At 42.4% G+C, this 23847-nt stretch overlaps 1 protein-coding gene across 2 annotated transcripts in view; it reads left to right on the forward strand.

The window, feature by feature from the left end:
- Nucleotides 1–23847, forward strand: part of UMODL1 (uromodulin like 1) — a 499986-nt gene that overhangs the window by 192530 nt on the left and 283609 nt on the right. For both annotated transcript variants that reach the window (XM_069202600.1, XM_069202601.1), the window contains exon 8: nt 10533–10790. In XM_069202600.1, the coding sequence (XP_069058701.1) occupies nt 10533–10790 (258 nt within the window). The remainder of the gene's footprint in view (nt 1–10532; nt 10791–23847) is intronic.

The raw sequence follows: 23847 nt of genomic DNA on the forward strand, positions 1-23847 counted from the left end.
CTATTTGGAGGTGCACAAGCCCATAGGTAATATTCACACTACTGTATTATAATCCTTTCTAATACAATCACTTTCACTTAGAGCTTCAGTAAATCAGTCTTCAGTAGAATTTCACACAACAGCCACCCAACACGTGTTTCGAGGTATGATCCTCATCTTCAGTGCTGTAAATCTAATCATAGAAAAAATCAAGGTTTAACCCTTAAATTTAGAAGAGAATATAAAACAACATAATCTAAAGAGAAGGAAAAGAATGTACACATGCCAAAAATCTTAGAATACTCATACATAATTGTTATGTAATGTGTTTTCCTTTTAAGAATGTAAAGCTTACGTAGAATGTTATGAGTTAAAAGAATGTGGTTGGAATGGAATGTGAAGGGTTGGAAGGGAGGCAGTTGGAGATTACCGGGGGAGAGGTCTTGGAGGAGTTGATGTGTAACTGCGACTTAAATAAACTACAGTTGTTGGATTCTGCGTTTCCCTGCACTGATACTACAGGAATTTTGGAGACAAGAGCTGTATTTATCGTCAAGGACTCTAGACTCACACTGGAGAGCTGTATTTATCATCAAGGACTCTGGAATCACGTTGGTTCAACTCCCTGCATCAACTACACGGAGTGAGTAGCACCAATACCTCCCGCTCCCTACCTCCAGGCTTTTCGCCTGGCTTTCTCAGGGCCGCCCTTAGCCCTGATTTGCGCTTCCCAAAGCCATTTTACTTTGTTTTCCTTCGTGCTGAGAGTGGGGCGCGAGGGGCGCGAGGCATTAACTGTCGCACCCGCGCCCACAGAATTTCAGAGTAGTGTGAGGCAGCAACCGCCGCACTCGCTTCCACTGCTACAACCCTCGCGCCCACGGAACGGGAAGGGGCGCGAGGTAGTAACCGTTACACTCGCGCCCACTGCTGCAACACTCGCGTGGGCGCGAGGTAGCAATCGCCATACTCGCGCCCACGGAACTTTGAGGTGCGCGAGGCTGTGATCACTGCCTGGATCGCTTAATGTGCGACGGACTTCTCACCGCCCTAACTGCTGCGTAAATTGTATAGATTTAACTTACCTTCTTATGCGTCTTTCGGAATCTGTTGTGACTCTTCACTCTTGGCTGTCCAAGCTTGGCTGTCCTAACTGAGAGTTCAAAGTTCAAGTTCTGCTTCCTTTGGAAGACTAGTACTCCTGGTGGTGTTTCCTCGGCAGCCATCTTGTGTGTACTACCATTTCATTACTATTAAAGACGCTTGTTTCTTTTTCTTCTTTAGTCTTTATTAAATTTGTATTATCCTTCAGGGTAAAAATGAGTGCTGCTCAAACTTTTACCCTCACTCCTCCACAACCCTTTCTGAGTTCCCCGGGTGATCAATACGTCAAATGGTTGGAGTGGAAGGAATATTTTTTTAATTACTTAGACACCATTGATGATGAAGACTTAACTCCAGTTAAAAAGAAGAAGATTTTATTACATTGCTTGGGTCCCATGGGCCTTAAAGTGTATAATTCACTGGAAAAGAAAGTTAAACAAGATGGAGACTCGAATGTTTTTGCTCATGCTTTAGAAGACCTAGATAGATATTATTCGACCTCTGTTTGTATTGCCATTGACAGATATAATTTCTTTAGTAGAAAACAAAAGAAAACAGAATCCATTGAAGAATATGTCTCTGAACTAATAAAACTGGCACTTACCTGTAGGTTTGGTGGATTACACAATGAGCTGATCAGAGATCAGGTCATTATGCATGTAAACAATTCACATATCCAAGAGAGGTTGTGGGTGCATGGTGAGTCACCATTGGAGGAGGTTGTGACCCTAGTAAAATAAGCTGAAATTTCCAATAAATGTGCAAGGGCTATTTCCCTTGAGAAAAAAGAGGTACAGAACAAAATAGTTTACAAGGTTAAATTTCAAAAGAATAGGGAAGGAACACAAAGGAAGCAACCTGAAATAAAGACTAATGAGAGGAAGTGTTTGCGCTGTGGTAGTAAGGAACATTTAGCATTCTACAGGAAATGCCCTGCGCGTGACCAACAATGTGCTGTGTGTGGCATTAAGAGCCATTTTGCCAAGGTATGTAGGAAAGGTAGAACGGTTGCAGCAGTAGTCAGTAAATCTGATTCAAAATGCAATTCCGATTCTAGCATAGATTCAAGGGCTCATGAATGTGTCCTAGGTATAAATAGTGAGTTTGATTACCCGGTTGTAGTAGATCGGTAGAAAGTAAATCATGCTGAAAATTCTTGTGTTCACACTTGAGTGTGCAATCAAGGAACAAGCCGGTATGTGAGATTATCTTGGGGGGAGTACATGTACTGATTGCAGCTGACTCCGGTTCTCCGAAGAGGGCCCATCGGTATTAGGTTGGTTGGATCAAAGAGCTTTGAATATTGTGTTGGATCCCAATGGTGTGGAACAGGTTAAAGTAGTGAGTGAAAACAGAGACTATAGTCTCACACTGAGGGACACATTTCCAGAACTCTTTTCTGGAAAAATTGGTGGTCTTAAAGACTTCACTCATAGAATTGTTTTGAAGGACAATGCGGTACCAAGAGTTCACAAATCTCGTAATATCCCTTGGGTGATAAGAGATGAAGTCAATAAGGAATTGGAGTCTCTCTTACAAAAGGGTATAATTGAGGAAGTGGATGCCTCTGAATGGATCTCTCCATTGATGGCAGTATGTAAGGCCAATGGGAGGATTCGTTTGTGCATCGACTTGAGGTACTTAAATGACAACATACTGGTGGAGAGATTTCCTTTGCCAAGGATATCTGAAATGCTTGCCTTGACAAAGGACATGGAGTGGTTCACCTCCATTGACTTATTGTCCGCTTACCATCAGGTCAGATTACATGAGGATAGTAAAAATTTGACTGCTTTCATGACCCCACAGGGTTGTTTCCGTTATGTTCGCATGCCTTTCGGACTGGCCTAAGCTGCAGCAGTTTTTCAGAAATTAATGCATAAACTATTCAAGGACATAGAAGGTGTTATTGTATTTCAAGATGACATTTTAATCATGGGAAAAAACAGGATGCAACATGATGAGAGAGTTGCCTGCGTTTTAGGTATTCTAAGAGAGAAAGGTCTTACGGCTGAATTTTCAAAGTGTAAATTTGGAGTTCAACATTTGAACTATTTGGGTCATGAAATCACTATGGGCCAGATGTAGCAAGTCGGCAATTTGCGACTTGCAAATTGCGAGTCCCTGCGACTCGCAATTTGCAAGTCGCAAATTGCTATGCAGTACGGTGTCTCAGACACCTACTGCGACTCGCAATGGGGTCGCAATGACCCACCTCATGAATATTCATGAGGTGGGTCGCAAATTGCGGCCCCATTGCGAGTATAGGCACTCGCTAACATGGAGGCCTGCTGTCGTCAGCAGGCCTCCATGTTAGCGACCTGCTTTTCAATAAAGCAGTTTTTTTTTTTTGAAGTGTAGCCCGTTTTCCTAACAGGAAAACGAGCTGCACTTCAAAAAAAACGAAACCTTTAGTTTCGGTTTTTTTTCAGGGCAGGGAGTGGTCCCTTGGACCACTCCCTGCCCTGAAAAAATAATTTGGGGTCCAGTCACAAACTGGAAGGGGTCCCATGGGGACCCCTTCCAATTTGCGAGTGGGTTACCATCCACTTGAAGTGGATGGTAACTGCGACTCCATTTGCGACCGCGTACGCGGTCGCAAATGGAATTGCATCCCACTGCGAGTCGCAAATAGGAAGGGAACACCCCTTCCTATTTGCGAGTCGGAAATGCATTTTGCGGAGTCGGAGCCGACTCGCAAAATGCATTTCTGAATGGCAAAGTGGCTTTTGCGCCTCGCAAACGGCGATTTTCGCCGTTTGCGAGGCGCAAACACTTTGCTACATCTGGCCCTATGAGTGGGATTAAACCCAAAAAAGAGTTGTTGTCTGCCATTAGAGGTGCCCCGGCTCCTAGTAATAAGGACAAATTAAGATCTTTCCTTGGTTTAATGGAATTCTATGCGAGGTTTGTTAGGAACTTTTCAGAGAAAACATTTAATTTAAGACAATTGTTGAAAGAAAGGTGTAAATTTGTATGGACAGATGCGTTACAGGAAGACTTTGAATGTTTAAAGCAAGAAATTTGTGAGGGTAAGACGCTGGCAGGATTTGATCCTAATCTTGCCTCTATCCTCACCACGGACGCATCTAATAGAGGTATTGGTGCTGTGTTAAGCCAGAAAGGTGCTAATGGTGAGGAGGTGACTATAGCATTTGCTTTAAGAGCACTTTCTCCCACGGATGAAAGGTATTCAGTTATCGAGAGAGAGACCCTTGCAGTTGTGTGGGGTCTAGAGTATTTCAGGAATTTTCTGTGGGGTTTTGACATTGAAATTAGGTGTGATCATAAACCCCTAATTAAAGTATTGACCACTGAAGGACTGATAAAGGCCACAGCAAGAATAGCTAGGATGTCCATAAGATTGTTAGAATTCAAGTATAAATTCGTATATGTCCCAGGAGTTCAGAATAAGGTGGCAGATTGTTTAAGCAGATTGCCTCTACCCCTCCAAGAATTGGTGAATGATGATGAAGGGCTCATGGTTGCTTGGTCTGGGAATTATGATTGGACGGCCATCAGTTCGGAGGTTTGGGATGAAACAAACGCGAATGGCCCTATATTAACCACGTTAAAGAAATACATTCAAGAAGGTTGGCCGGAAAAAAAAGGATTTCAGCTGAGCTCAGAATTTTCTTTGAGTTACGTGATGAATTATCGGTAGACCATTATAAGGTTTGGAGAGGTAATAGAATGGTGCCACCTGAGAAATTAAGGGACTCCATTATTAAAATAAATCATGAGGGACATTTAGGCATAGTCAAAACTAAAAAGAAAATTAAAGAGAACCATTGGTGGCCTGGTATGGATGTTAATATCGAGAGGATTGTTGGGAGTTGTGATCTATGCATGAACGCTGACAAATCTTTGGTAACCTTAAAACCAACTTTACATCCTGTACCTTGTCCTGAGATGGCTTGGGAAGTTATAGGTTTGGATATAATGGAACCTATCGTTGAGGAGAATGTGCAATGGTACATTATAGTAGTGGTAGATTACTTCTCAAAGTGGCCAGAGATTAAAATTGTTTCCAGAGCTAGTTCAAGGAACGTTCTAATATTTTTGGATGAACTTTTTCAAAGGGAAGGGTTACCTAGGAAAATCATCACTGATAATGGTGTTCAATTTAAGAGTGAGGAAATTAAGGAATTTCTAGAGAGAAATGGCATTGAACACAAGTTGGTTTCTGTTTATCACCCTAGTGGGAATGGAGAAGTGGAGAGGTTTAACCGAGTTATTAAAGATTCATTGCAATTAGCTAACTATAAGAATGTTGATTGGAAAACCAGTGTAAGAAATGATTTGGATGTACAGAACCACCCCAGCTGTAACAGGCCACACTCCTTTTACTGTCATGAGAGGAAGAATCTCATTTATGAAAGATAATCAGGGTTGGTTTCGTAAATCTAGAGTGAAGGAATGGTCACCTACCGAGATTAAGGCAAATATTCTAAGAGCACAAGGTATTTATAAAACCTGTGACGATTTGAAGAAAGGTGCTAAGGATATTAGGTTGAAGAAGGGGGATGTTGTTTGTGTCGAACTACCAGGTAAAGGTAAAAAGGGTGATACAGGGTTTTCGCAACCTAAAACAGTTCTTAAAGTATACAAAAATTCTGCTAAATTAAGAGATGGGCGGGTATGGCATATGAGTCGTTGTGCAAAGTTAGTAGGAGATTTTACTGGTGTGAATGAGAATTCTTCTACTGAAGCTATGAAGAATTGTTCGTGGTTAGATACTGTTTATAATGACTTTCCCTCTGGAGCTGCAAACATTATGGGAGCAGATTCTTCATCAGAAGATACCATGGCTAACAATGACAGTTCTACACAGGAAGTAGAAGTTTCTGACGTCCACCCGGATCACCCTGAAAGGAATGAAAATTATAGAAGCAAACTGGGTAGAATTATTAAGAAACTTGTGGATTTAAAGGACTATATTGTAGATTAGTTATTCTTATTTGTAATTTTAGTTTTTCATTTGTTTTGTATTTTTGTCCTTGGATTACATTTCTAAGGGGGGAAGATGTGTTATGTAATGTGTTTTCCTTTTAAGAATGTAGAGCTTATGTAGAATGTTATGAGTTAAATGAATGTGGTTGGAATGGAATGTGAAGGGTTGGAAGGGAGGCAGTTGGAGATTACCAGGGAGGCAGACAGAGGTCTTGGAGGTGTATCTGCGACTTAAATAAACTATAGTTGTTGGATTCTGCGTTCCCCTGCACTAATACTACAATAATTCCTAACATTGTTTCCTAAATCAGAAGCCTCACATATTGTCACAAAATGAAAATCACAATCTGTCCAAAAGATAGTCAACATCACATCACACATTGATAAGACTCCTAGTTCATAAACTCCACTCATTTTTTTATGGTAAATCTCAGATATATAGTATTTATATTTATAATCATTTAATAAATCATCACAATAGTGTTCCTAATGTTAATCATGTACATGATCTCCTATAGAATCAATTGTTTCTTAAATTCCCACAGAAAGTCTTTGAATTATGAAACAATACAGAACATTAAAAGAGTTAATCTAATGATGAAGTTAGAGAATTTTGCAAAATAATCCTACCTTCCAAATATTGTATAATGTTGTCTCTTTTTATAAAAAATGAATTATTTTGATCGTAACAATCAAGATACCAGACTGTCCCTTATATTAAAGACTTGTTTTATTGAAACTCTAAGTGAAAGTGATTCTATTAGAAAGGAATGTAATACAGCAATACTTCAGTAGTTGTTCTGCTTTCCTTCTCTTATTTTATGACCAAGCTTACAAAACTTCTCTGGAATGCACTTCTTAGTTTAAAGAAGACATTTATTGTTATTATTACTTCACCACGAGGTTCCTGAGAGACGAAATTAGTAGGTTGGAAGCACACATTTAAAAGTAGTCGCAGCAATGAAAGCAAAATATATCAAAGTACTTCTTGCAATGCACACAGCAAATACATGTATTATATTATAGCATAACTTCAAAGCAAAGCATAAAAGTCAAAATTGCATCACCGTAGGGCCTATCACTCTTCTTCATCTTTCTGGGGCCTGCAAGTTGATGTCTATGGTTCAACTGCGAGAAAGAGATTTTCTACCCAAACGGGGACCGGCAACTTTGTTCCTGTCTGAAGTCAAGATATTTCTCCTTCGCTGTTGCCCAGGGACATCGCTCCAAAAACGTGCCCCCTCCTCTCAGAATCGGGAAAGGAAGGCAAGCCTTTGGAGACTGGCCAGATCTCCTAGACCCCTCCTCTTTCCAAGGCTGAGCAGAAAGGAAAACACCAAATGTACGCTCTCTTATCAGCTAGACTTTGGTGTGAGAAACACAGCTTGGTCTATCATGTGGAAAAACACAGCTTGGAAAAACACAGCTCATCTGCAATGTCTCAACTGCAATGTCTAACTCCACGTTAAAGCCAATAGGCAGCTAAACTGAATACAGAGTGTAATGGCTAATGCCATGTTAAAGCCAATAGGCAGCTAAACTGAATACAGAATGTAATGGCTAATGCCATGTTATAGCCAATAGGCAGCTAAACCCAAATACCAAATGTAATGTCTAATGCCACGTTAAAGCCAATAGGCAGCTAAACTGAATACAATATGTAATGTGCTACTGGTGAACATTGAGCAACTAATATGCACAGTGGTGAAACACAAAGTCATTGGTCAAATAGGTTGACAGAAGTGAGACCTGAGCATTGGTATACTAAGATGCATGTGAAGATTTGCCAGCAAAGAATGAAATCAGCTTCTGCTGTCACTTCATGCCATTTCTTAAGAGTTGACATAGAGGAAGGCCCTAAAACCTCATCCTTTCCCTTCTCTGTTGAAGCTTCACTGCTGAGCATGCCTTTACAGTTCTAGCACTGGGACCCCGTATGGAGTAGCCATGATCTTTAGAAATCTCTATTCAATCCTTCATTCAAGTTTGAGTTCTAAGAAGAAATGTCAAGTGCCACTGGTGGCCCTGTGGCCATGTGCAGAGTGATGAACAAGATATTTCTTCTGTTAGACAACAACTTGAATGGACTCAGTGATTTGATCACAGATGCAAAGATGTAGAAGTTGTTTGGCAGCTGCTTTTTGGATGTACTCTAGCCCATGGAGAAGAGAGCGGGTCCCAAGATAAAGCCTTTTTGTGAAATCTGAGGTTTGGAATATACTATGCTCTAGAAGATCCTATTCACAGTAGATGATGAATAAGTAGGATTTCGTCCATCAATATGAGATTTTTAATACTGTAGTTCCCTACCACTATGCGCTCTCTTTATCAGTACCAGTGTGCCTCCAGCCGTATGTCGATAAGCAGCATCATTTTTTCTCTCAGTACATGGTACAGCCAAAATCACATTACCATACCTATGCACATTCTTCATCATTGCCAACAAACTTTAAGCATCATTAAGATCCATGGTTGTCTCACTAGAGTACAGCCTTCCTTTTAGCTGATGATGGCTCTTGTCACTGGCAATGCCATTTCATTGTGTGACCTCTGGGCTATTTCCTTATTAGTAAACTCTCTTATATTATTATGCTCTATTCATGGGTGTCTGCAGAAATTTCTTTAGGGGGAGGCATAATGCGTTTTGAGGGGGGGGTGATTTTAACGTCATGCAATGTGAGGCGGTGTAACACCTTGGCAGCCATAGTGTTACGATGCACTGTGAGCTTCCACACCAGGTTGTACCTAAATCGTGGGAGGGGAGAGGGCCTCCCCTCACTGCCCCCCTGCGGACGCCCATGGCACTGTTGTATGTTTTTTAGCTTATTTCATATATACTGTTTCATATAGCAAGTCCCAGACCTAGAGATAACAGAGCACATTCCATGAGGCATAAACATTAAAAGAGTCACAAAATAGGTGAAAGTTTTTGAGAGTCACAAGTAGTTGAAATTAAGATTGGCTGTGATATCTTTGATATTAATACGTTGACTTTTCTCACCACCCTGGGGTTAGTTAATCAGCACTCAGAACCTGTCAGCCCTTCTCGCGACTGGATTTCTGCGTCTTAGGGTTGGGCATTCTTCTGACTTTTATGATAACATTGTTGCTTAATGTATTCTTCAGCAAATATTCAGGTTTATTCACAATTGAAGTTAAAATGATCAATTCTCCTTAATTTAAATGTGCAACATCACAAACCATATGTAATTAATATGAAGAATAAACAATCGTTATTTATCTCACAGCATAAATCTCATCTAGAGAACCGTAAATAATCTTCCCTGGAATGATACATAAACAGTATCTAAACTGTGCAAGCCAGGAGCCGCCTGAAACCTTTCCCAGAGCTGGTCCTCTGTGAAATCCACAATTTCTATCTGCGGATTATTGGTTTGGGGTAGAACTCCCAGTCATTGTTCACTGGTCTGGGGCATCTTCCATTGGACAATGTGTAATCATTGTGCCATCATTACTTATTGTCCAATGAAAGGGGCCCCAGACCAGTGGAGACCAAGACAAAAGTAACATTACATGGGGGCAGCTCTCTGCCACCATCAAGTAGCAGGTATAACTTGCGATTCAGGAGTTTAAAGTACTATGCGCAACCAAGCCTATGGGACCTCGATAACTGTAACAGGCACCAGGCCTGCCTAAAAAAGACAGCATAAGGACGACCTTAGACCAACATTATTGTTGTAACTGCAGTCTTAGGACAGAGAACAGAAACTGGTCCCAACAATCCTTGCAACTGCTTAGTATAGTTTTGCATTAATTGTGTGATATTACCTGCAAGCGGTGGGGTGCAGTCTGAAGTTGGTACCCCTACATTTCCCAAGAGATAATCGTGTAAGCCTTTGCCTTATGTATTTCCATGCGCAGTATTTAGCAGTGTCTAGTGGTTAAAGTACTTTTACAAGTTGAGTAAAAAGTTGACTGGGAAATGACGTATTCATTGTCATTGTATGCTGACCTCAGTCGCGAGCCTCTGGCCACCCCCAACTCTTCATGTGAAGGTTTGAGGGCTCTGATTCGCTACCTTGAGAGCCAAGCATGGTAAGGGGCGTATTTGGTGTCCGCCTTTCAGTCCAACAGTAATAATATTGGTGTCAGCACAGGACATAGGTAAAATACTGTTATTGGTGTAATTTGAGCCCGGTACCCCCTGTTTGCTCTTTGATGCATGGAAAAGTTTCCACAGTAGGCATTTATATATTGAGTGTCACTAAAGATAGTGAGGACGTAATCGTGACTTTGGCAGCCAGCGACTGAGGTCTCTCAAAAGCCTTTACCAATCAGAGACGTTTTTACATTGTTTGGGTCTTTGATGTCAGTAGCCTACTTATGCATTAAATTGTTCAATCATCACTAATATCAAATAATTTCTATGTTTTGATGAGAAAACAGGAAACATGTTTAATGTGTTATGTGCATAACAAAGATGCAATTGAAAGTGCCCACTGATTTTCCTAAACTCTTTTCTTGCTGACTTGTAGATTGCTCAACTGTGACAAACCTCAGAATTTTCAGTGTCACTGCCAACAGCTTCCAGATGTCTTGGAGTATTAATTCCTCACTGCACCATATATTCCAAGTGGAGATCCGCAGTATGTTGGGAACGCCACTGACTGTAAACATGAGCGCCATGAAAATGGTAGCCCAGGGACTTGCAGCAGGAACACTGTACAGTGTGTCGATAACCTATCAGGACTGTGCAGGACTTGGCCACACCTTGACAGAAAAAGTAAAAACTGGTAAGTATACGTTTGCATGCTACATATACACAGTGGTGTAGAAAAATCTCAAATTACCATTGATGTGTCTGGGAAACATTTGGAGAGCCGGGGGCAAGGACTGGAGTTTGGTAGCATCACTTAGTTAAAAAGAAAATGAATTATTCACTGAATATCAAGGTAATCTCTTCTTTTGAAAACCAAATCCTAACCTATCAAATAAATCACTTAACATGCATACCCTGGACCTTCTGAAATCTGCAAACAAACCCTCAAAGAACTTTCAGTTTAGGAACAGGAAACAAAGTTGAAAAAGCTGTTGGAAGCTGTATTTGGACTTGTGTTTAATAATGCAATTGAAGTCAATTATAGTGGTGCTTAATGTTCTTTTATTTTTGTATCATTTTATCATGTTTAAGTGATTTGAGGGCTCAGGCCTCTCAAAATATTCGTGACTTTTCACAATTTCACTACTCCTATCGCTTCACTACTGACTTTACTCTGAATTATGTAGAAGCCTTGTTAAATCTCAACAGCATATTGGTCAGAGTGAAACACGTGTCAGAAGTTTACATTTTCACAAAAATAAAAGATGTTTTAACACCACTTTAATTGGAATAGTTTATTCCATCTAATCTATAAGCAATACTTGCAGCGGTGTGCAGTACCCCCTTCTAATCCTTATCAATGAATTTGTTCTGTGTACAAGAATCAAACCCAGGGAAGCCCCACCTCGGCCAAACAATTATGTCTCCCATCTCAATTACTTAGTGATAGTGCTCAGCTAATTAGGTACAGCTGAACACCCTGCTTCAAAATTGAAAAGCAGGCCACACACTGGAATGGAAGAGGTTAATATAACAGAGGGTTCCACCAAGACCTTGCTGTCATGGCTGGTTTAAAAAGGCGTGCCTTCAGGCATCTCATTTGCAGTCTTGGGTATTCATTTAACAGGATACAGGAGTGGTTCCCCACTTTTTGATTTCTGTGGACCCCCTCTTTATGATTACTGGAACTCGGGTACCCCAACTGACTCATTATTGGAGTCCTGGGACCCCCCCCCAATAAGTCATTACTGAAAGCTGGGGGCCTAATCTGTCAATAGTGTATAATTTTCTAAGCAGTCGTGGAACCATGAAGAGGCTTTGCGGACCCCAAGGGGTCCCTGGACCACAGATTAGGAACCACTGGCCTATAGTATTCTAGTAGTAATTGTCCTGGATTCTCATGATTTAAACAATGTTCTAGATTACAGTACTTTGTAGGTGGAAACACCTGACTGGTCTTTGGTGTCCCTAAAGGCAGGGAATCACCTGGTAGCATTACCCATTGTTGGGCCCATTGTGGACTTCTACAGTATCTTTGGTGGGGTACAGCTTTAACCAAGCACCTACATATGCCAGATTACAAGTGCTGCCATTAGATTAAGTTCCTGTTCCGAGCTAGACCTTGTATACTTCACCATGCCTGAATCTGACCCAGCATAGCTGGTATCCCCTGTATTGTGCATGTTCGCTCACAGCCCATCTTTTCTCCGGCTGGCATTAGGTGCTATAAAGTAGGAAATCTTGCTCAAAGGGACATATGATCCCCAGGGAGCAGGAACATGTATACAATGAATGGAAAGGCAAGCATTTTGAACCCTATGTAGCAATACTCAAGAGCATCTGCCAGAAACGGAAACGTTTGTGGGGCATATTGATTCCATTCTTTGCACTAACGCAGTATGGGGTCTGTGCATTTCTTTTCCCACTTCAGTGTATATATTAACTATTCCGGTTAGTGAATGTGCTGTAAACAGCCGAAGTCCAAAACACAAATACCCAGTTACCAACCTGTGTTTACGAGCTCCACTGTCTGCAGTCCATAAATTAACTAGGTAACTAGGAGATTTTCAGCGTCTCTCTGAATTTAAATCCAGATGCAATATATAGTTTCTACAACTCATGGGGCAAAAGCTAAGGCATCTGTGCACTTTTAGGGAAAGAAATGAAGCAGGCGTTTTAAGCTTTTTTTTTACAATTTTCTTTTTTTACAAGGCCAATAAACTGCTCATTAGGGACTGCCAAAGACATCGTAAAGAATTTTGAGCCTGATGTACAAAACAAATGTGCTGTCACAAAGCCTGAGATTCCCAAAATCACAGGGTTTGACACTGCAAAATGGCTATTTGTTATGTATAAACCCATATTGGGTTAACTAACAGACTACCAAGTCGCAAAATGGGTTTAGGAACCCACAATGATTCTCTATTTGAAAGTAATGCTATTAGGGCGCATATTCCAAAAAGCGATTCATTAAGGAATACATCAGTGTTTTATGAACGAAATCCAGTCCCAAAACATTGAAATTTTACTGACACCTCAGAGGGTGTATTAACCCTTTCACAAATGGGCAGGGTTCCCTTAGGCAGTAGTTTGACAACTCTCAAACAAACCAAAAACCTTTTTGGACAAAACCTGCATTTTCTTTAAAGTTGTCTTTATTTAAAATGCGATCACAGATATGGTGGTCTGCTGACTCCGCAGGTGTAGGAGGCTGGCCTGGTTTGTAGTGGGTACCTAAGGTACTTACACCTTATACCAGGTCCAGTCATTCCTCATTAGTAAAATGTAGGCAGTTTCTAGAAGCCAGGCTCTCTAGGGGAAGTGTGAATGAGCAGCCCAGGCCTAACTAGGAGACATGCAAAGTTCATGCAATACCACTGTAGTCATACAGTACTCACACACATGATAGAAAATACTCTGTGGTACAAAAATAAAGGTACTTTATTTTGGTGACACAAATGACAAAAATACCATAGACACTATACTCTCTTAGGAAGTAAGTAATACACAAATTATATACACTAGTATGCAGAAATATGCATGAAAACATTTCGAAAACAGTGCAAATAGTGAAAATCACAATAGAAATGGGCCTAGGGGGAACACAAACCATATGCTAAGAAAGTGGAATGCAAAAGTCGGTTTCCCACCTAGGCAAGTGTAGTGTGTAGAGGGGCACTGGGAGTATTAGAAAACACCAAAGGTAAGTAATGGAACCCACCCCTCAGCCCAGGAAATCAGGTGTAAATCACAGTAACTTTCCTAGAACATGCAAGAACACAAGAAAGAAGATAATGCAAGAACCAGAAGAGACTGCAAGACACCAAGGATGGATTCCTGGACCTGAAGACCTGTAGAAGAATGGGACCAAGTCCAAGAAGCACTGAAGAGTCCAGGGAGAACAGGAGCCCCTGCTAACCTAGATGAAGGTACAAAAGAAGAACCACCGATGAAGAACAGCAGTCAGTACTGCACCCAAAAAGATGGATGTGGGTTCCTGGTTGGTGCAGATGATGTCCCACGCCAGATGGATGATTGCAATCTGGTTTGCTTCGCTGGATTCCACCAACAAGCCGTGGCACACGCAAAGCTCACAGTTAGTGGAAAATGGCACTGCCCAGGACCTGGAGGGACCTGGTGGACTCTACCCCCGGGGGGAGTCAGAGAAGGCTCTCAGCAACTCAGAGAGCCCTCAGAAGACCAGGCAGCACACACAGGAGCCCCACAGCATTGGGACAAAGAAAGTGCAAAAGGATGCCCATGCAGCACTATACAAAGGGATCCCATGCCGCCGGAGAATGACTCAGGAGGCTGTGCATCACAGGAAGGAGTAGGGGGCTGGAGCTGCATGGGGCATGAAGAACTTCATGGAAGGATGCCACCAGGCCTTGACAACTGCAAAATATGTGGTGCACGGGGTACTGTCTTACATGGGGAGGCAAGATCTTACCTCCTCCAAAGTTGGACAGTAGGACGTCAAGACCGGCAGGACCACTTCACTCCATCACCCATGATGCTGGATGCACACACTTTGTCAGGAGAGAGGACCCACGCTACCAGTCGTCGCTTCAGAGGGGTGCCTGCTGAAGCAGGGGAGTGACTCCTTCGCTCCAAGGGAGATTCCTTCGTTCTTCTGGTGCAGGCTGAAGACAGGCTTTCCTCGGAGGATGCACAACGTGGAAACAGTCGCAGTTGCTGGCAGGAGCTGAAGATACAATGTTGTAGAAGTCATCCTTGATTCTTTGTTGCAGTTTGTAGAGTTCCTGGAGGGTCCAGATGCAGGTTCTTTGGTAAGTAGGTGAAGTAAAGGATGCAGAGGATTTCTGCTGGAGTCTTGCAATCCAAATCTGAAGGACCACCCAAGAGAGAGACCCTAAATAGCCCTGAAAGGGGGATTGGTCAGCTAAACAGATAAGCACCTATCAGGGGAGGGCTCTGACATCACCTGCTGGCACTGGCCACTCATGCTACCAGAGTTTCCTACCAACTTGGAATACAAGATGGCAAACCCCAGGGACCCTCTGGAGGAGCTCTGAGCAGCACCCTGTGGTAGTGGTGGACAGGGGAGCAGTCACTCCCCTTCCTTTGCCCAGTTTCGCACCAGAGCAGGGACTGGGGGTCCCTGAACTGCTGTAGCCTGGAGTATGCAAGGAGGGCACCACCTGTGCCCTTCAAAGTATTTCCAGAGGCTCTGGGAGGCTACCCCTCCCAAGCCTGTAACACCTATTTCCAAAGGGAGAGGGTTTTGCTTGAACAACTCAAGCCCTTCCTGGGCTTGAGCAGCTCAAGCAACAGGAGGGCAGAAACCTGGCTGAGAGGTGGCAGCAGCTGTGGCTGCCTGGAATACCTCAGAAGGCTGCAATGGCAGTACCATGGATCCTCTGTGGAGTGCATGGAATCATACAACTAATGCTTGCAAATTGCCTTATTCAGAGTTATCATTGTGGAGCTGGACATAGGTGGTGACCTATGTCCAGTGCACGCGTAAAATGGCTTACTGCACTCACGAGGTCCGGGAAAATGGTCCTGGAGGTTGTGGGGGCACCTCTGCTAGTGCAGGGATGCCCTCACACACAGGTACTCTGCACCCTGCCCTTAGGGCTGAAGGTCCTGCTATAGGAGTGACTTATAAGTGACCTGGTGCAGTGTAAATGGCAGTGAAAGGGTGCATGCACCTTTTCACGCAGGCTGCAATGGCAGTCCTGCAGAAGCCTTTGCATGGGCTTCCTATTGGTGGCAAAAGAAATGCTGCAGCTCACAGGGATCCCCTGGAGCCCCACTACCATACACTAGGGACTTACAGGGAGTGCAGAATTATTAGGCAAATGAGTATTTTGACCACATCATCCTCTTTATGCATGTTGTCTTACTCCAAGCTGTATAGGCTCGAAAGCCTACTACCAATTAAGCATATTAGGTGATGTGCATCTCTGTAATGAGAAGGGGTGTGGTCTAATGACATCAACACCCTATATCAGGTTTGCATAATTATTAGGCAACTTCCTTTCCTTTGGCAAAATGGGTCAAAAGAAGGACTTGACAGGCTCAGAAAAGTCAAAAATAGTGAGATATCTTGCAGAGGGATGCAGCACTCTTAAAATTGCAAAGCTTCTGAAGCGTGATCATCGAACAATCAAGCGTTTCATTCAAAATAGTAACAGGGTCGCAAGAAGCGTGTGGAAAAACCAAGGCGCAAAATAACTGCCCATGAACTGAGAAAAGTCAAGCGTGCAGCTGCCACGATGCCACTTGCCACCAGTTTGGCCATATTTCAGAGCTGCAACATCACTGGAGTGCCCAAAAGCACAAGGTGTGCAATACTCAGAGACATGGCCAAGGTAAGAAAGGCTGAAAGACGACCACCACTGAACAAGACACACAAGCTGAAACGTCAAGACTGGGCCAAGAAATATCTCAAGACTGATTTTTCTAAGGTTTTATGGACTGATGAAATGAGAGTGAGTCTTGATGGGCCAGATGGATGGGCCCGTGGCTGGATTGGTAAAGGGCAGAGAGCTCCAGTCCGACTCAGACGCCAGCAAGGTGGAGGTGGAGTACTGGTTTGGGCTGGTATCATCAAAGATGAGCTTGTGGGGCCTTTTCGGGTTGAGGATGGAGTCAAGCTCAACTCCCAGTCCTACTGCCAGTTCCTGGAAGACACCTTCTTCAAGCAGTGGTACAGGAAGAAGTCTGCATCCTTCAAGAAAAACATGATTTTCATGCAGGACAATGCTCCATCACACGCGTCCAAGTACTCCACAGCGTGGCTGGCAAGAAAGGGTATAAAAGAAGGAAATCTAATGACATGGCCTCCTTGTTCACCTGATCTGAACCCCATTGAGAACCTGTGGTCCATCATCAAATGTGAGATTTACAAGGAGGGAAAACAGTACACCTCTCTGAACAGTGTCTGGGAGGCTGTGGTTGCTGCTGCACGCAATGTTGATGGTGAACAGATCAAAACACTGACAGAATCCATGGATGGCAGGCTTTTGAGTGTCCTTGCAAAGAAAGGTGGCTATATTGGTCACTGATTTGTTTTTGTTTTGTTTTTGAATGTCAGAAATGTATATTTGTGAATGTTGAGATGTTATATTGGTTTCACTGGTAATGATAAATAATTGAAATGGGTATATATTTTTTTTTGTTAAGTTGCCTAATAATTATGCACAGTGATAGTCACCTGCACACACAGATATCCCCCTAACATAGCTAAAACTAAAAACAAACTAAAAACTACTTCCAAAAATATTCAGTTTTGATATTAATGAGTTTTTTGGGTTCATTGAGAAGATGGTTGTTGTTCAATAATAAAATTAATCCTCAAAAATACAACTTGCCTAATAATTCTGCACTCCCTGTATAAGGGGGCACCAGTATGCCAATTTGGGTGAAATACTGGGGGACCAGTATGCCATGACAAAATGAGAGAGCATAATCACTGGGGTCCTGGTAAGCAGGATCCCAGTGAACACAGTCAAACACACTGACATCAGGCAGAAATTGGGGGTAACCATGTCAAAAAGAGGGTACTTTCCTACAGCAGGCCACCATCCTTGTGATGGCATTCAATTGTAGTGAGCCACAGTTTGAGACCTATATCATGAATATTGATAAAGTTGGTCTGATTTGGATTTTTGTGAATTGACCTAAAAGTACATAGGTTGGTTTGCAAAATTACTTTTCATTCACAAGTTGGTTCGCAATTTGGGGCCACTTTTTGCGAATGGAAAAATTGTACATCAGGCTCATTCTTTTGACACTGGTGAATATAGCAGACCTAAAGAAAGAATCATGCTGCCTATTAGTTTGATTGGTTTTCTTAGCTTTAATACCTACTTCTCCAATATAGGTATATTTCTGTGATCACAAGAAATTAAATATTGAGCATTATCAAAAGCCTTAATAGAAGCCAACTCTTCAATTTGCACAGAGGAAAAAATAACTGCATAGCAGAGGTTGTGCAAATAACCATTGTTGGTTATCTCTGTTTATCCTTCTCTCCCTGAGTATTGAATTTTGCCTTTGGTTCCTGTATCAGCTCGGCCACACTGCTTTTCTTCCTTAGAAATTGGAAACTAATTTCCCCTCCACTGTATTCATCATTTAATTTGATTGTTTTGAATTTTATAAAGCATATGATTATCCAAATGCAGGGTATCCTGACACTAGAGAATCAAATGTTTGAGATAGTGTCTACAGAAGGAACTGATATGTTATCAGCATTTTGCAAAATTTAAGAAGATTTTTTTCAGCATGGTCACACGAAGATGATTCCATGTTTGAGCAGTAACCACAGAAAAGGTACAATCTCCAATTAGATTGCCAGTGTCTAGGTGGATGGTGGAGATCTATTCCAGTAGGAAGGTCATGAAATTGTTCCCGGGACAGGACATCTAATGATCAGTAAAACGTTCAGAGAATGATAGGGTCTGGTAGTAATAGTCATGGATACCAATTCAATGTCTTTTAATTGACCTGGAAATTACTGCACCACCACCTCCTGAGTGTGCAGGTTGATTGATACACTTAATATGGTAACCTGCAAGCAATATCAGGAGCTGATTCCTCTTTCAACCGGGTCTCAGTGACAAATGCTGTGTTCAAATTTGAATTGAGTAAGAGGTCCCCGGCGACCTCTCTGCCTGAGCTATTATGGGTTTCCTGCTAGGTCAGCAGCCAGAAACCCAAGTTTCCGTCCACTGGCCTAGCAGGAAACAGGCTATAGCATTGTCTCCAGCTCGTAATCGAGCTGGCGGCAATGCTGTTGCCTGCAGGGTGCACAAGCACCCTCGCAGTGTTCACTGTCTACAAAGCAGGCAAGGAACATTGTGATGGTGCTGGCCAGGGGGACCCATGCACTGCCCATGCCAGAGTGGCGAAGAACAAGGTCATAATCCCCTGGTGGATTAGGACCTCTGCCACCGCCAGACTGCCGGGATTCAAGATCCTGGTGGAGTTGACGGTTCCCCAACTCCCAGGGTTGTAAAATGGCGGTTAGACAGCCGCATTGGCGGCGGTCCAGACCGCCACCTCGAGTGTGGCGTTCTGTAGACCGCCACATGCGTAATGAGGCCCTAAGTGTTTTAAAGTCATTGATAGGTATTACCCAGGTTCTTTTTCGCCATGACATACACTTTAAATGTTTTAGCTAATTTCTAAGTGTTTTCATATTTTTCCTTGTTAGTAGAAATAAGGTAGGTGCTAAAAAAACCTCTATTCACACATTACAGTATGCGTTGTATCAATTGTTATGGGGATTAGCAGCATCCATACTACTCAAATATTTGTCATTTCGAGAGAAAACAAGATGTCAGCACAATCCAATCTTCTGTTCATTAGATGAATTATGAATTTCAATTGCTACTTTAATTTTGTTACAGGGGTTCCAAAGATATTTGGTTGAGGTAGATCAGTAACAGCACCTTCTCCATCATCATTTCTTTACCAATTAAAAAAGTTATGTGTGCAGTACTATGGGACGGATCTTAAATGTAGCAGCCAAAGGGGCTTTACCGAGTTTTAAAGTCAGTGGGTCAGCTAGTAATTCCCAAGGATTCGGCTTCCTCTTTATTGAATTCCTAATCTGTTTATGCAGAAACTATGTGGACAAATGGGATTTGTGAATATAGAAACTTGGTCTTCTAACTGCCCTTACCAGCAGAATAACCTACTTGCGGCTTTTTCACCTTCTGGCTAATAGCACAGCTTTGCAAACTTTGCACTGCTTTGGGACCTTAGTAACTTTATATATACTGGATTCTGGATAACTCTATATATACAATCATTAAATCATGAGTCCCTCTCAACCACCTCAAAACTCTGAGGTCAAACTCCGTAGGGCAGGACAGGGGTTATGACATGGCAGAGCCTTGAGAACAAAAAGTAAAACAGCGTAGGGCTTCCCTATGGTCCCTAAGTTGGGGACTAAACTGGAAAAATGTTTCTCTCCAAGGAAAAAATCTTACAAGCTTTTTCGCCAGCCTTCTTATTATTAGCAGGTGCCTGGTTAAGAGTTCCTTTGTGTGAATCCGTTTTATAAGGGACAAATATATTTCTGTGATGTATAAAGAAACAAGGATATATCAAATATCATGCATCAACAATTTGCCTTTATTTCTTGATTCTATATTAGATAAATATTAGCACATCGAAAATACTCTTGTGAAAGTTGTTTAGCAAAAAAAGTAACTTCATCTCTGTGACAGGACATTGGCTTGATCCTTCAAGTCAAGGTTCAAAGTGGAGGGTTAAGGATAATTGTAATGCAGTCCTTGTGATCTATGGTGAATTATGTCCTAAGATTGCCTTCAGTGGTAAAGTTCATTGATTTGTTTCATGTTTTGTTATTGAGAATTGCCTCCATATTGGGTTGAAGCATTTTAGCCTATACAACGAGTAGAAAGGTCTGCACAGGACAATAAGCAAATACCTTAACAATACTGAGGTATTTGTGATTCTATAACCAGCTCAATATTAGAAAGTTGCTAGCACAATTACATCTTATTGCTGTTCACTGCTAAATATGCACCAGTCCTCCATATGCTCGGCCTGAAACTTGTGAATGGCATGCTCCCACTCTGAAGGGGAGGGCCTTTATCCCTCCTGTGCAAACCCAGGGCAGAAGAGTCTGACCCTGATGATCAAGGGAGTCCTAGTTATGCAGGCCCTAGTTTCAAAGGAACCATACAGCACACAGTGGGAGCCAGGATTGTCAGCATCTTGCTGTCTTCCATACATCTTTAATGCTGGGGTCCATCCTGCTCAGACTTCCATGACCAACAGGATCAGGCCTCACAGACAATGGTTGAACACCTTAGACAGGGAGGCTCTGGCAATGCAAACTGGGAAAACATCCATCTTGGATGGAAATGAATATAACCCTAAGCACACCCACTGTCACAGGAGAATGGCATTGTCATTTTATAGTGGATGTAAGAAAAGAGACTGAAATGCCCCATATCCTGCCCTTGAGCCCTTGATTCTTCTGGCATCTACAGTCCATAGCACCATTGCACTCCTTCCTCTGAACTCTCAACCTGACACCCTGGACTGCATGTAGAGAAGCATGCCATCAGTCACCATTCAGGGCTCAAAGCCAGAAGCCTGCCACCAATGACTAGTGGTATTGAATGAAGCAGTCAGGAATCTTCAAACATGCCCAACTGATGAACCAGATGACCATGCCAAGACCTCCATAGAACAAAGCACCCTCTCCAGTAAGTTCTATTTGAGGATGTAACAGTGTACACCCCCCACCCAAATCGTAGGATTTTGAGGATGATGCTGAAGCAAATCAACAAGAGTGATATGATGTGCCAAAGCATCTTCCCAAGTACCTAGAGTGGATGGAAATCTTTCCAATGTATCAGAAATTGAAGATGACCTCAGAAGAGTCAGGAGACACATATTTCTTGAACCACATTTTCAGGCTGGCCTTTTTCCATAATTAGACATGGTTCAGAATACAGTGATAAGGACCAGAGACAGAAGGTTCACCTGTGAAGATATGAAAAATACTCCAGAAGTAATCTGAAAATCCAAGGTTTTGGGTCCACTACTTATACCCCTTTCTGCCTTTGAAGTAGGCAAACTTCGAAGGAAAGTCTCTGTTGTTGACAAGATCCTGCTTACCCAGGCATGGCCCCATACACACATCAGGGGGTTGGAAACTGCATTGTGTGAGGGCAGGCACAGCCCTTTCAGGTGTAAGTGTCACCACCTCCCTCCCTACCCTAGCGCAGGAGACTCATCAGGATCTGCAGGCTACACCCCAGCTCCGTTTGTGTCACTGTCTAGTGGAGATTCACAAACAGCCCACCTGTCAGTCTGACCCAGACATATAATACATAAGCAGGCAGAGACACAGAATGGTAAAGCAAGAAAATGCCCACTTTCTAAATGTGGAATTTTCAAGCTGACAATCTAAGAACCAACTTTACCAAAATATGTATTTTTAATTGTGAGTTCAAATACCCCAAAGGGAAACTGCACTTAAAAGATATTTAAAGGCAGCCCCCATGAGGGAGAGGCCTTGCAACAGTGAAAAACTCATTTAGCAGTATTTCACAGTCAGGACATGTAAAGCACATCACTACATGTCCTACCGTTAACATACACTGTACCCTGCCCAAGAGGCTACCTAGGGCCTACCTTTAGTGGTGCCTTACATCTACAAAAAGGGAAGGTGTGGGACTGGCAAGCGGGTACACTTGCCAGATCGAATTGGCAGCTTAAAACTGCACACACAGACACTGCAGTGGCAGGTCTGAGCCATGTTTACAGGGCTAATCATGTGGGTGGCACAATCTGGCACAGTGGGTGCTGCAGGACCACTGGTAGCATTTGATTTACAGGCCCTGGGCACCTCTAGTGCCCTTTACTGCAGTTTACTAGTAAATAAAATATGCCAATCATCAGAAAGACAATTGCACTTACAATTTACACAGAGAGCTTGCACTTTTGCACTGATCAGAAGTGGTAAAGTGCCCTGGTCAGTGCTAAAGTGCCCAAAGTAGTAAAACCACCAAAAACAAAGTCCAGCACACAGGAAGCAGAGGCAAAAAGACAGCAGAAGCCACGCCAAGGATGCCAGGCCTAACACACTGGTTGAAAAAAGTTGAGTGACATAACTTGAAACTTTCTATTTTTCTTTTGTCTTTCTTGTAATTGATGTTCAAGCAAGAGTGCTAAGTTAATAAGCTCTGAAAAAGTAGTTGGACTCTGTGTCAAACTAGCTTGTACTGTGATCAAAACAGGTCACAAATGTCAAAACAACCATTGTTCATTGATGAATATCACACATCTTTCTTCTGTGGAAAACTCCAAAGAAGGACACTCAGGCATTTTCTTAAAAGCTTACAGAAAACCATCATTGGACTGCTAATGGGCATGAATGTTGGTTACAAAGGGAGTTTCCAAATCCAAGACAGGGCTACAAAGGCAACTAATCAAATAATTCACCTTGGTTTGATTTTGATGAAACCTTGAGAATCCAATAATTGTAGCTTAGCTGGATCCCCAGAAAAGCATAAGGTACTTAAAAGTGTTACTAAGATATCTGTGGAGCATGGCACTAAGGTTTGTTTTAGTACTGAATTCCCTAAGAGTCATTGTAATTATTGTACCTGGTCCTGAGCAGGATACAACGTACTCCTGAAACAATGGAAGCATGGTTGTTACAATCTATCCAGGACTGGGCATGACGTAGGTCTATTGAGTTCCCTTTGAAATTGCCATAGGAAAAGTTGACTTCAAGATGTAGCTACAGTGCCACCCTGCACAGAATTTTATAAATGAAATGTGCCAGGTGTCTTACAGCTAGAAGGAAAAAACAACTTGGGCAATCTGTGTAGATCATAATCGAAAATAATGATTATGTTGGTGAAGTCACTAGGTCCTCGAATTCCATCTGAACTCAGAGAGGAAAAAAGAACCAATAATAATTGCAACTCATGAGTTAGATGATTCCCAAGCAAGCTTCTCCAACTCTGGACTCCATGCAGCCCATTTCCCACAGGAGATCCATTAGGGTCCCCACTGGTGCAGAGATGCTGGAGGAACTGATCTGATAGGCCTACGTTTAACAAAGTAGTGTAGAGTAATGCACTGGACAGAAGCACAGGAAACCTTATTCTCTTAAACCTGAGTAAGCTTTGTTCTTTTGCTTAGTTTTGGTCACCAGCATGAGACATAGTTAGGGATATTGTAGCCTGGACTATCACTGATTGAGCAGTCAAAGAAAGGGAACT

Source organism: Pleurodeles waltl, chromosome 8 (genome assembly GCF_031143425.1).
Source record: "Pleurodeles waltl isolate 20211129_DDA chromosome 8, aPleWal1.hap1.20221129, whole genome shotgun sequence".
Classification (NCBI taxonomy): Eukaryota; Metazoa; Chordata; class Amphibia; order Caudata; family Salamandridae; genus Pleurodeles; species Pleurodeles waltl.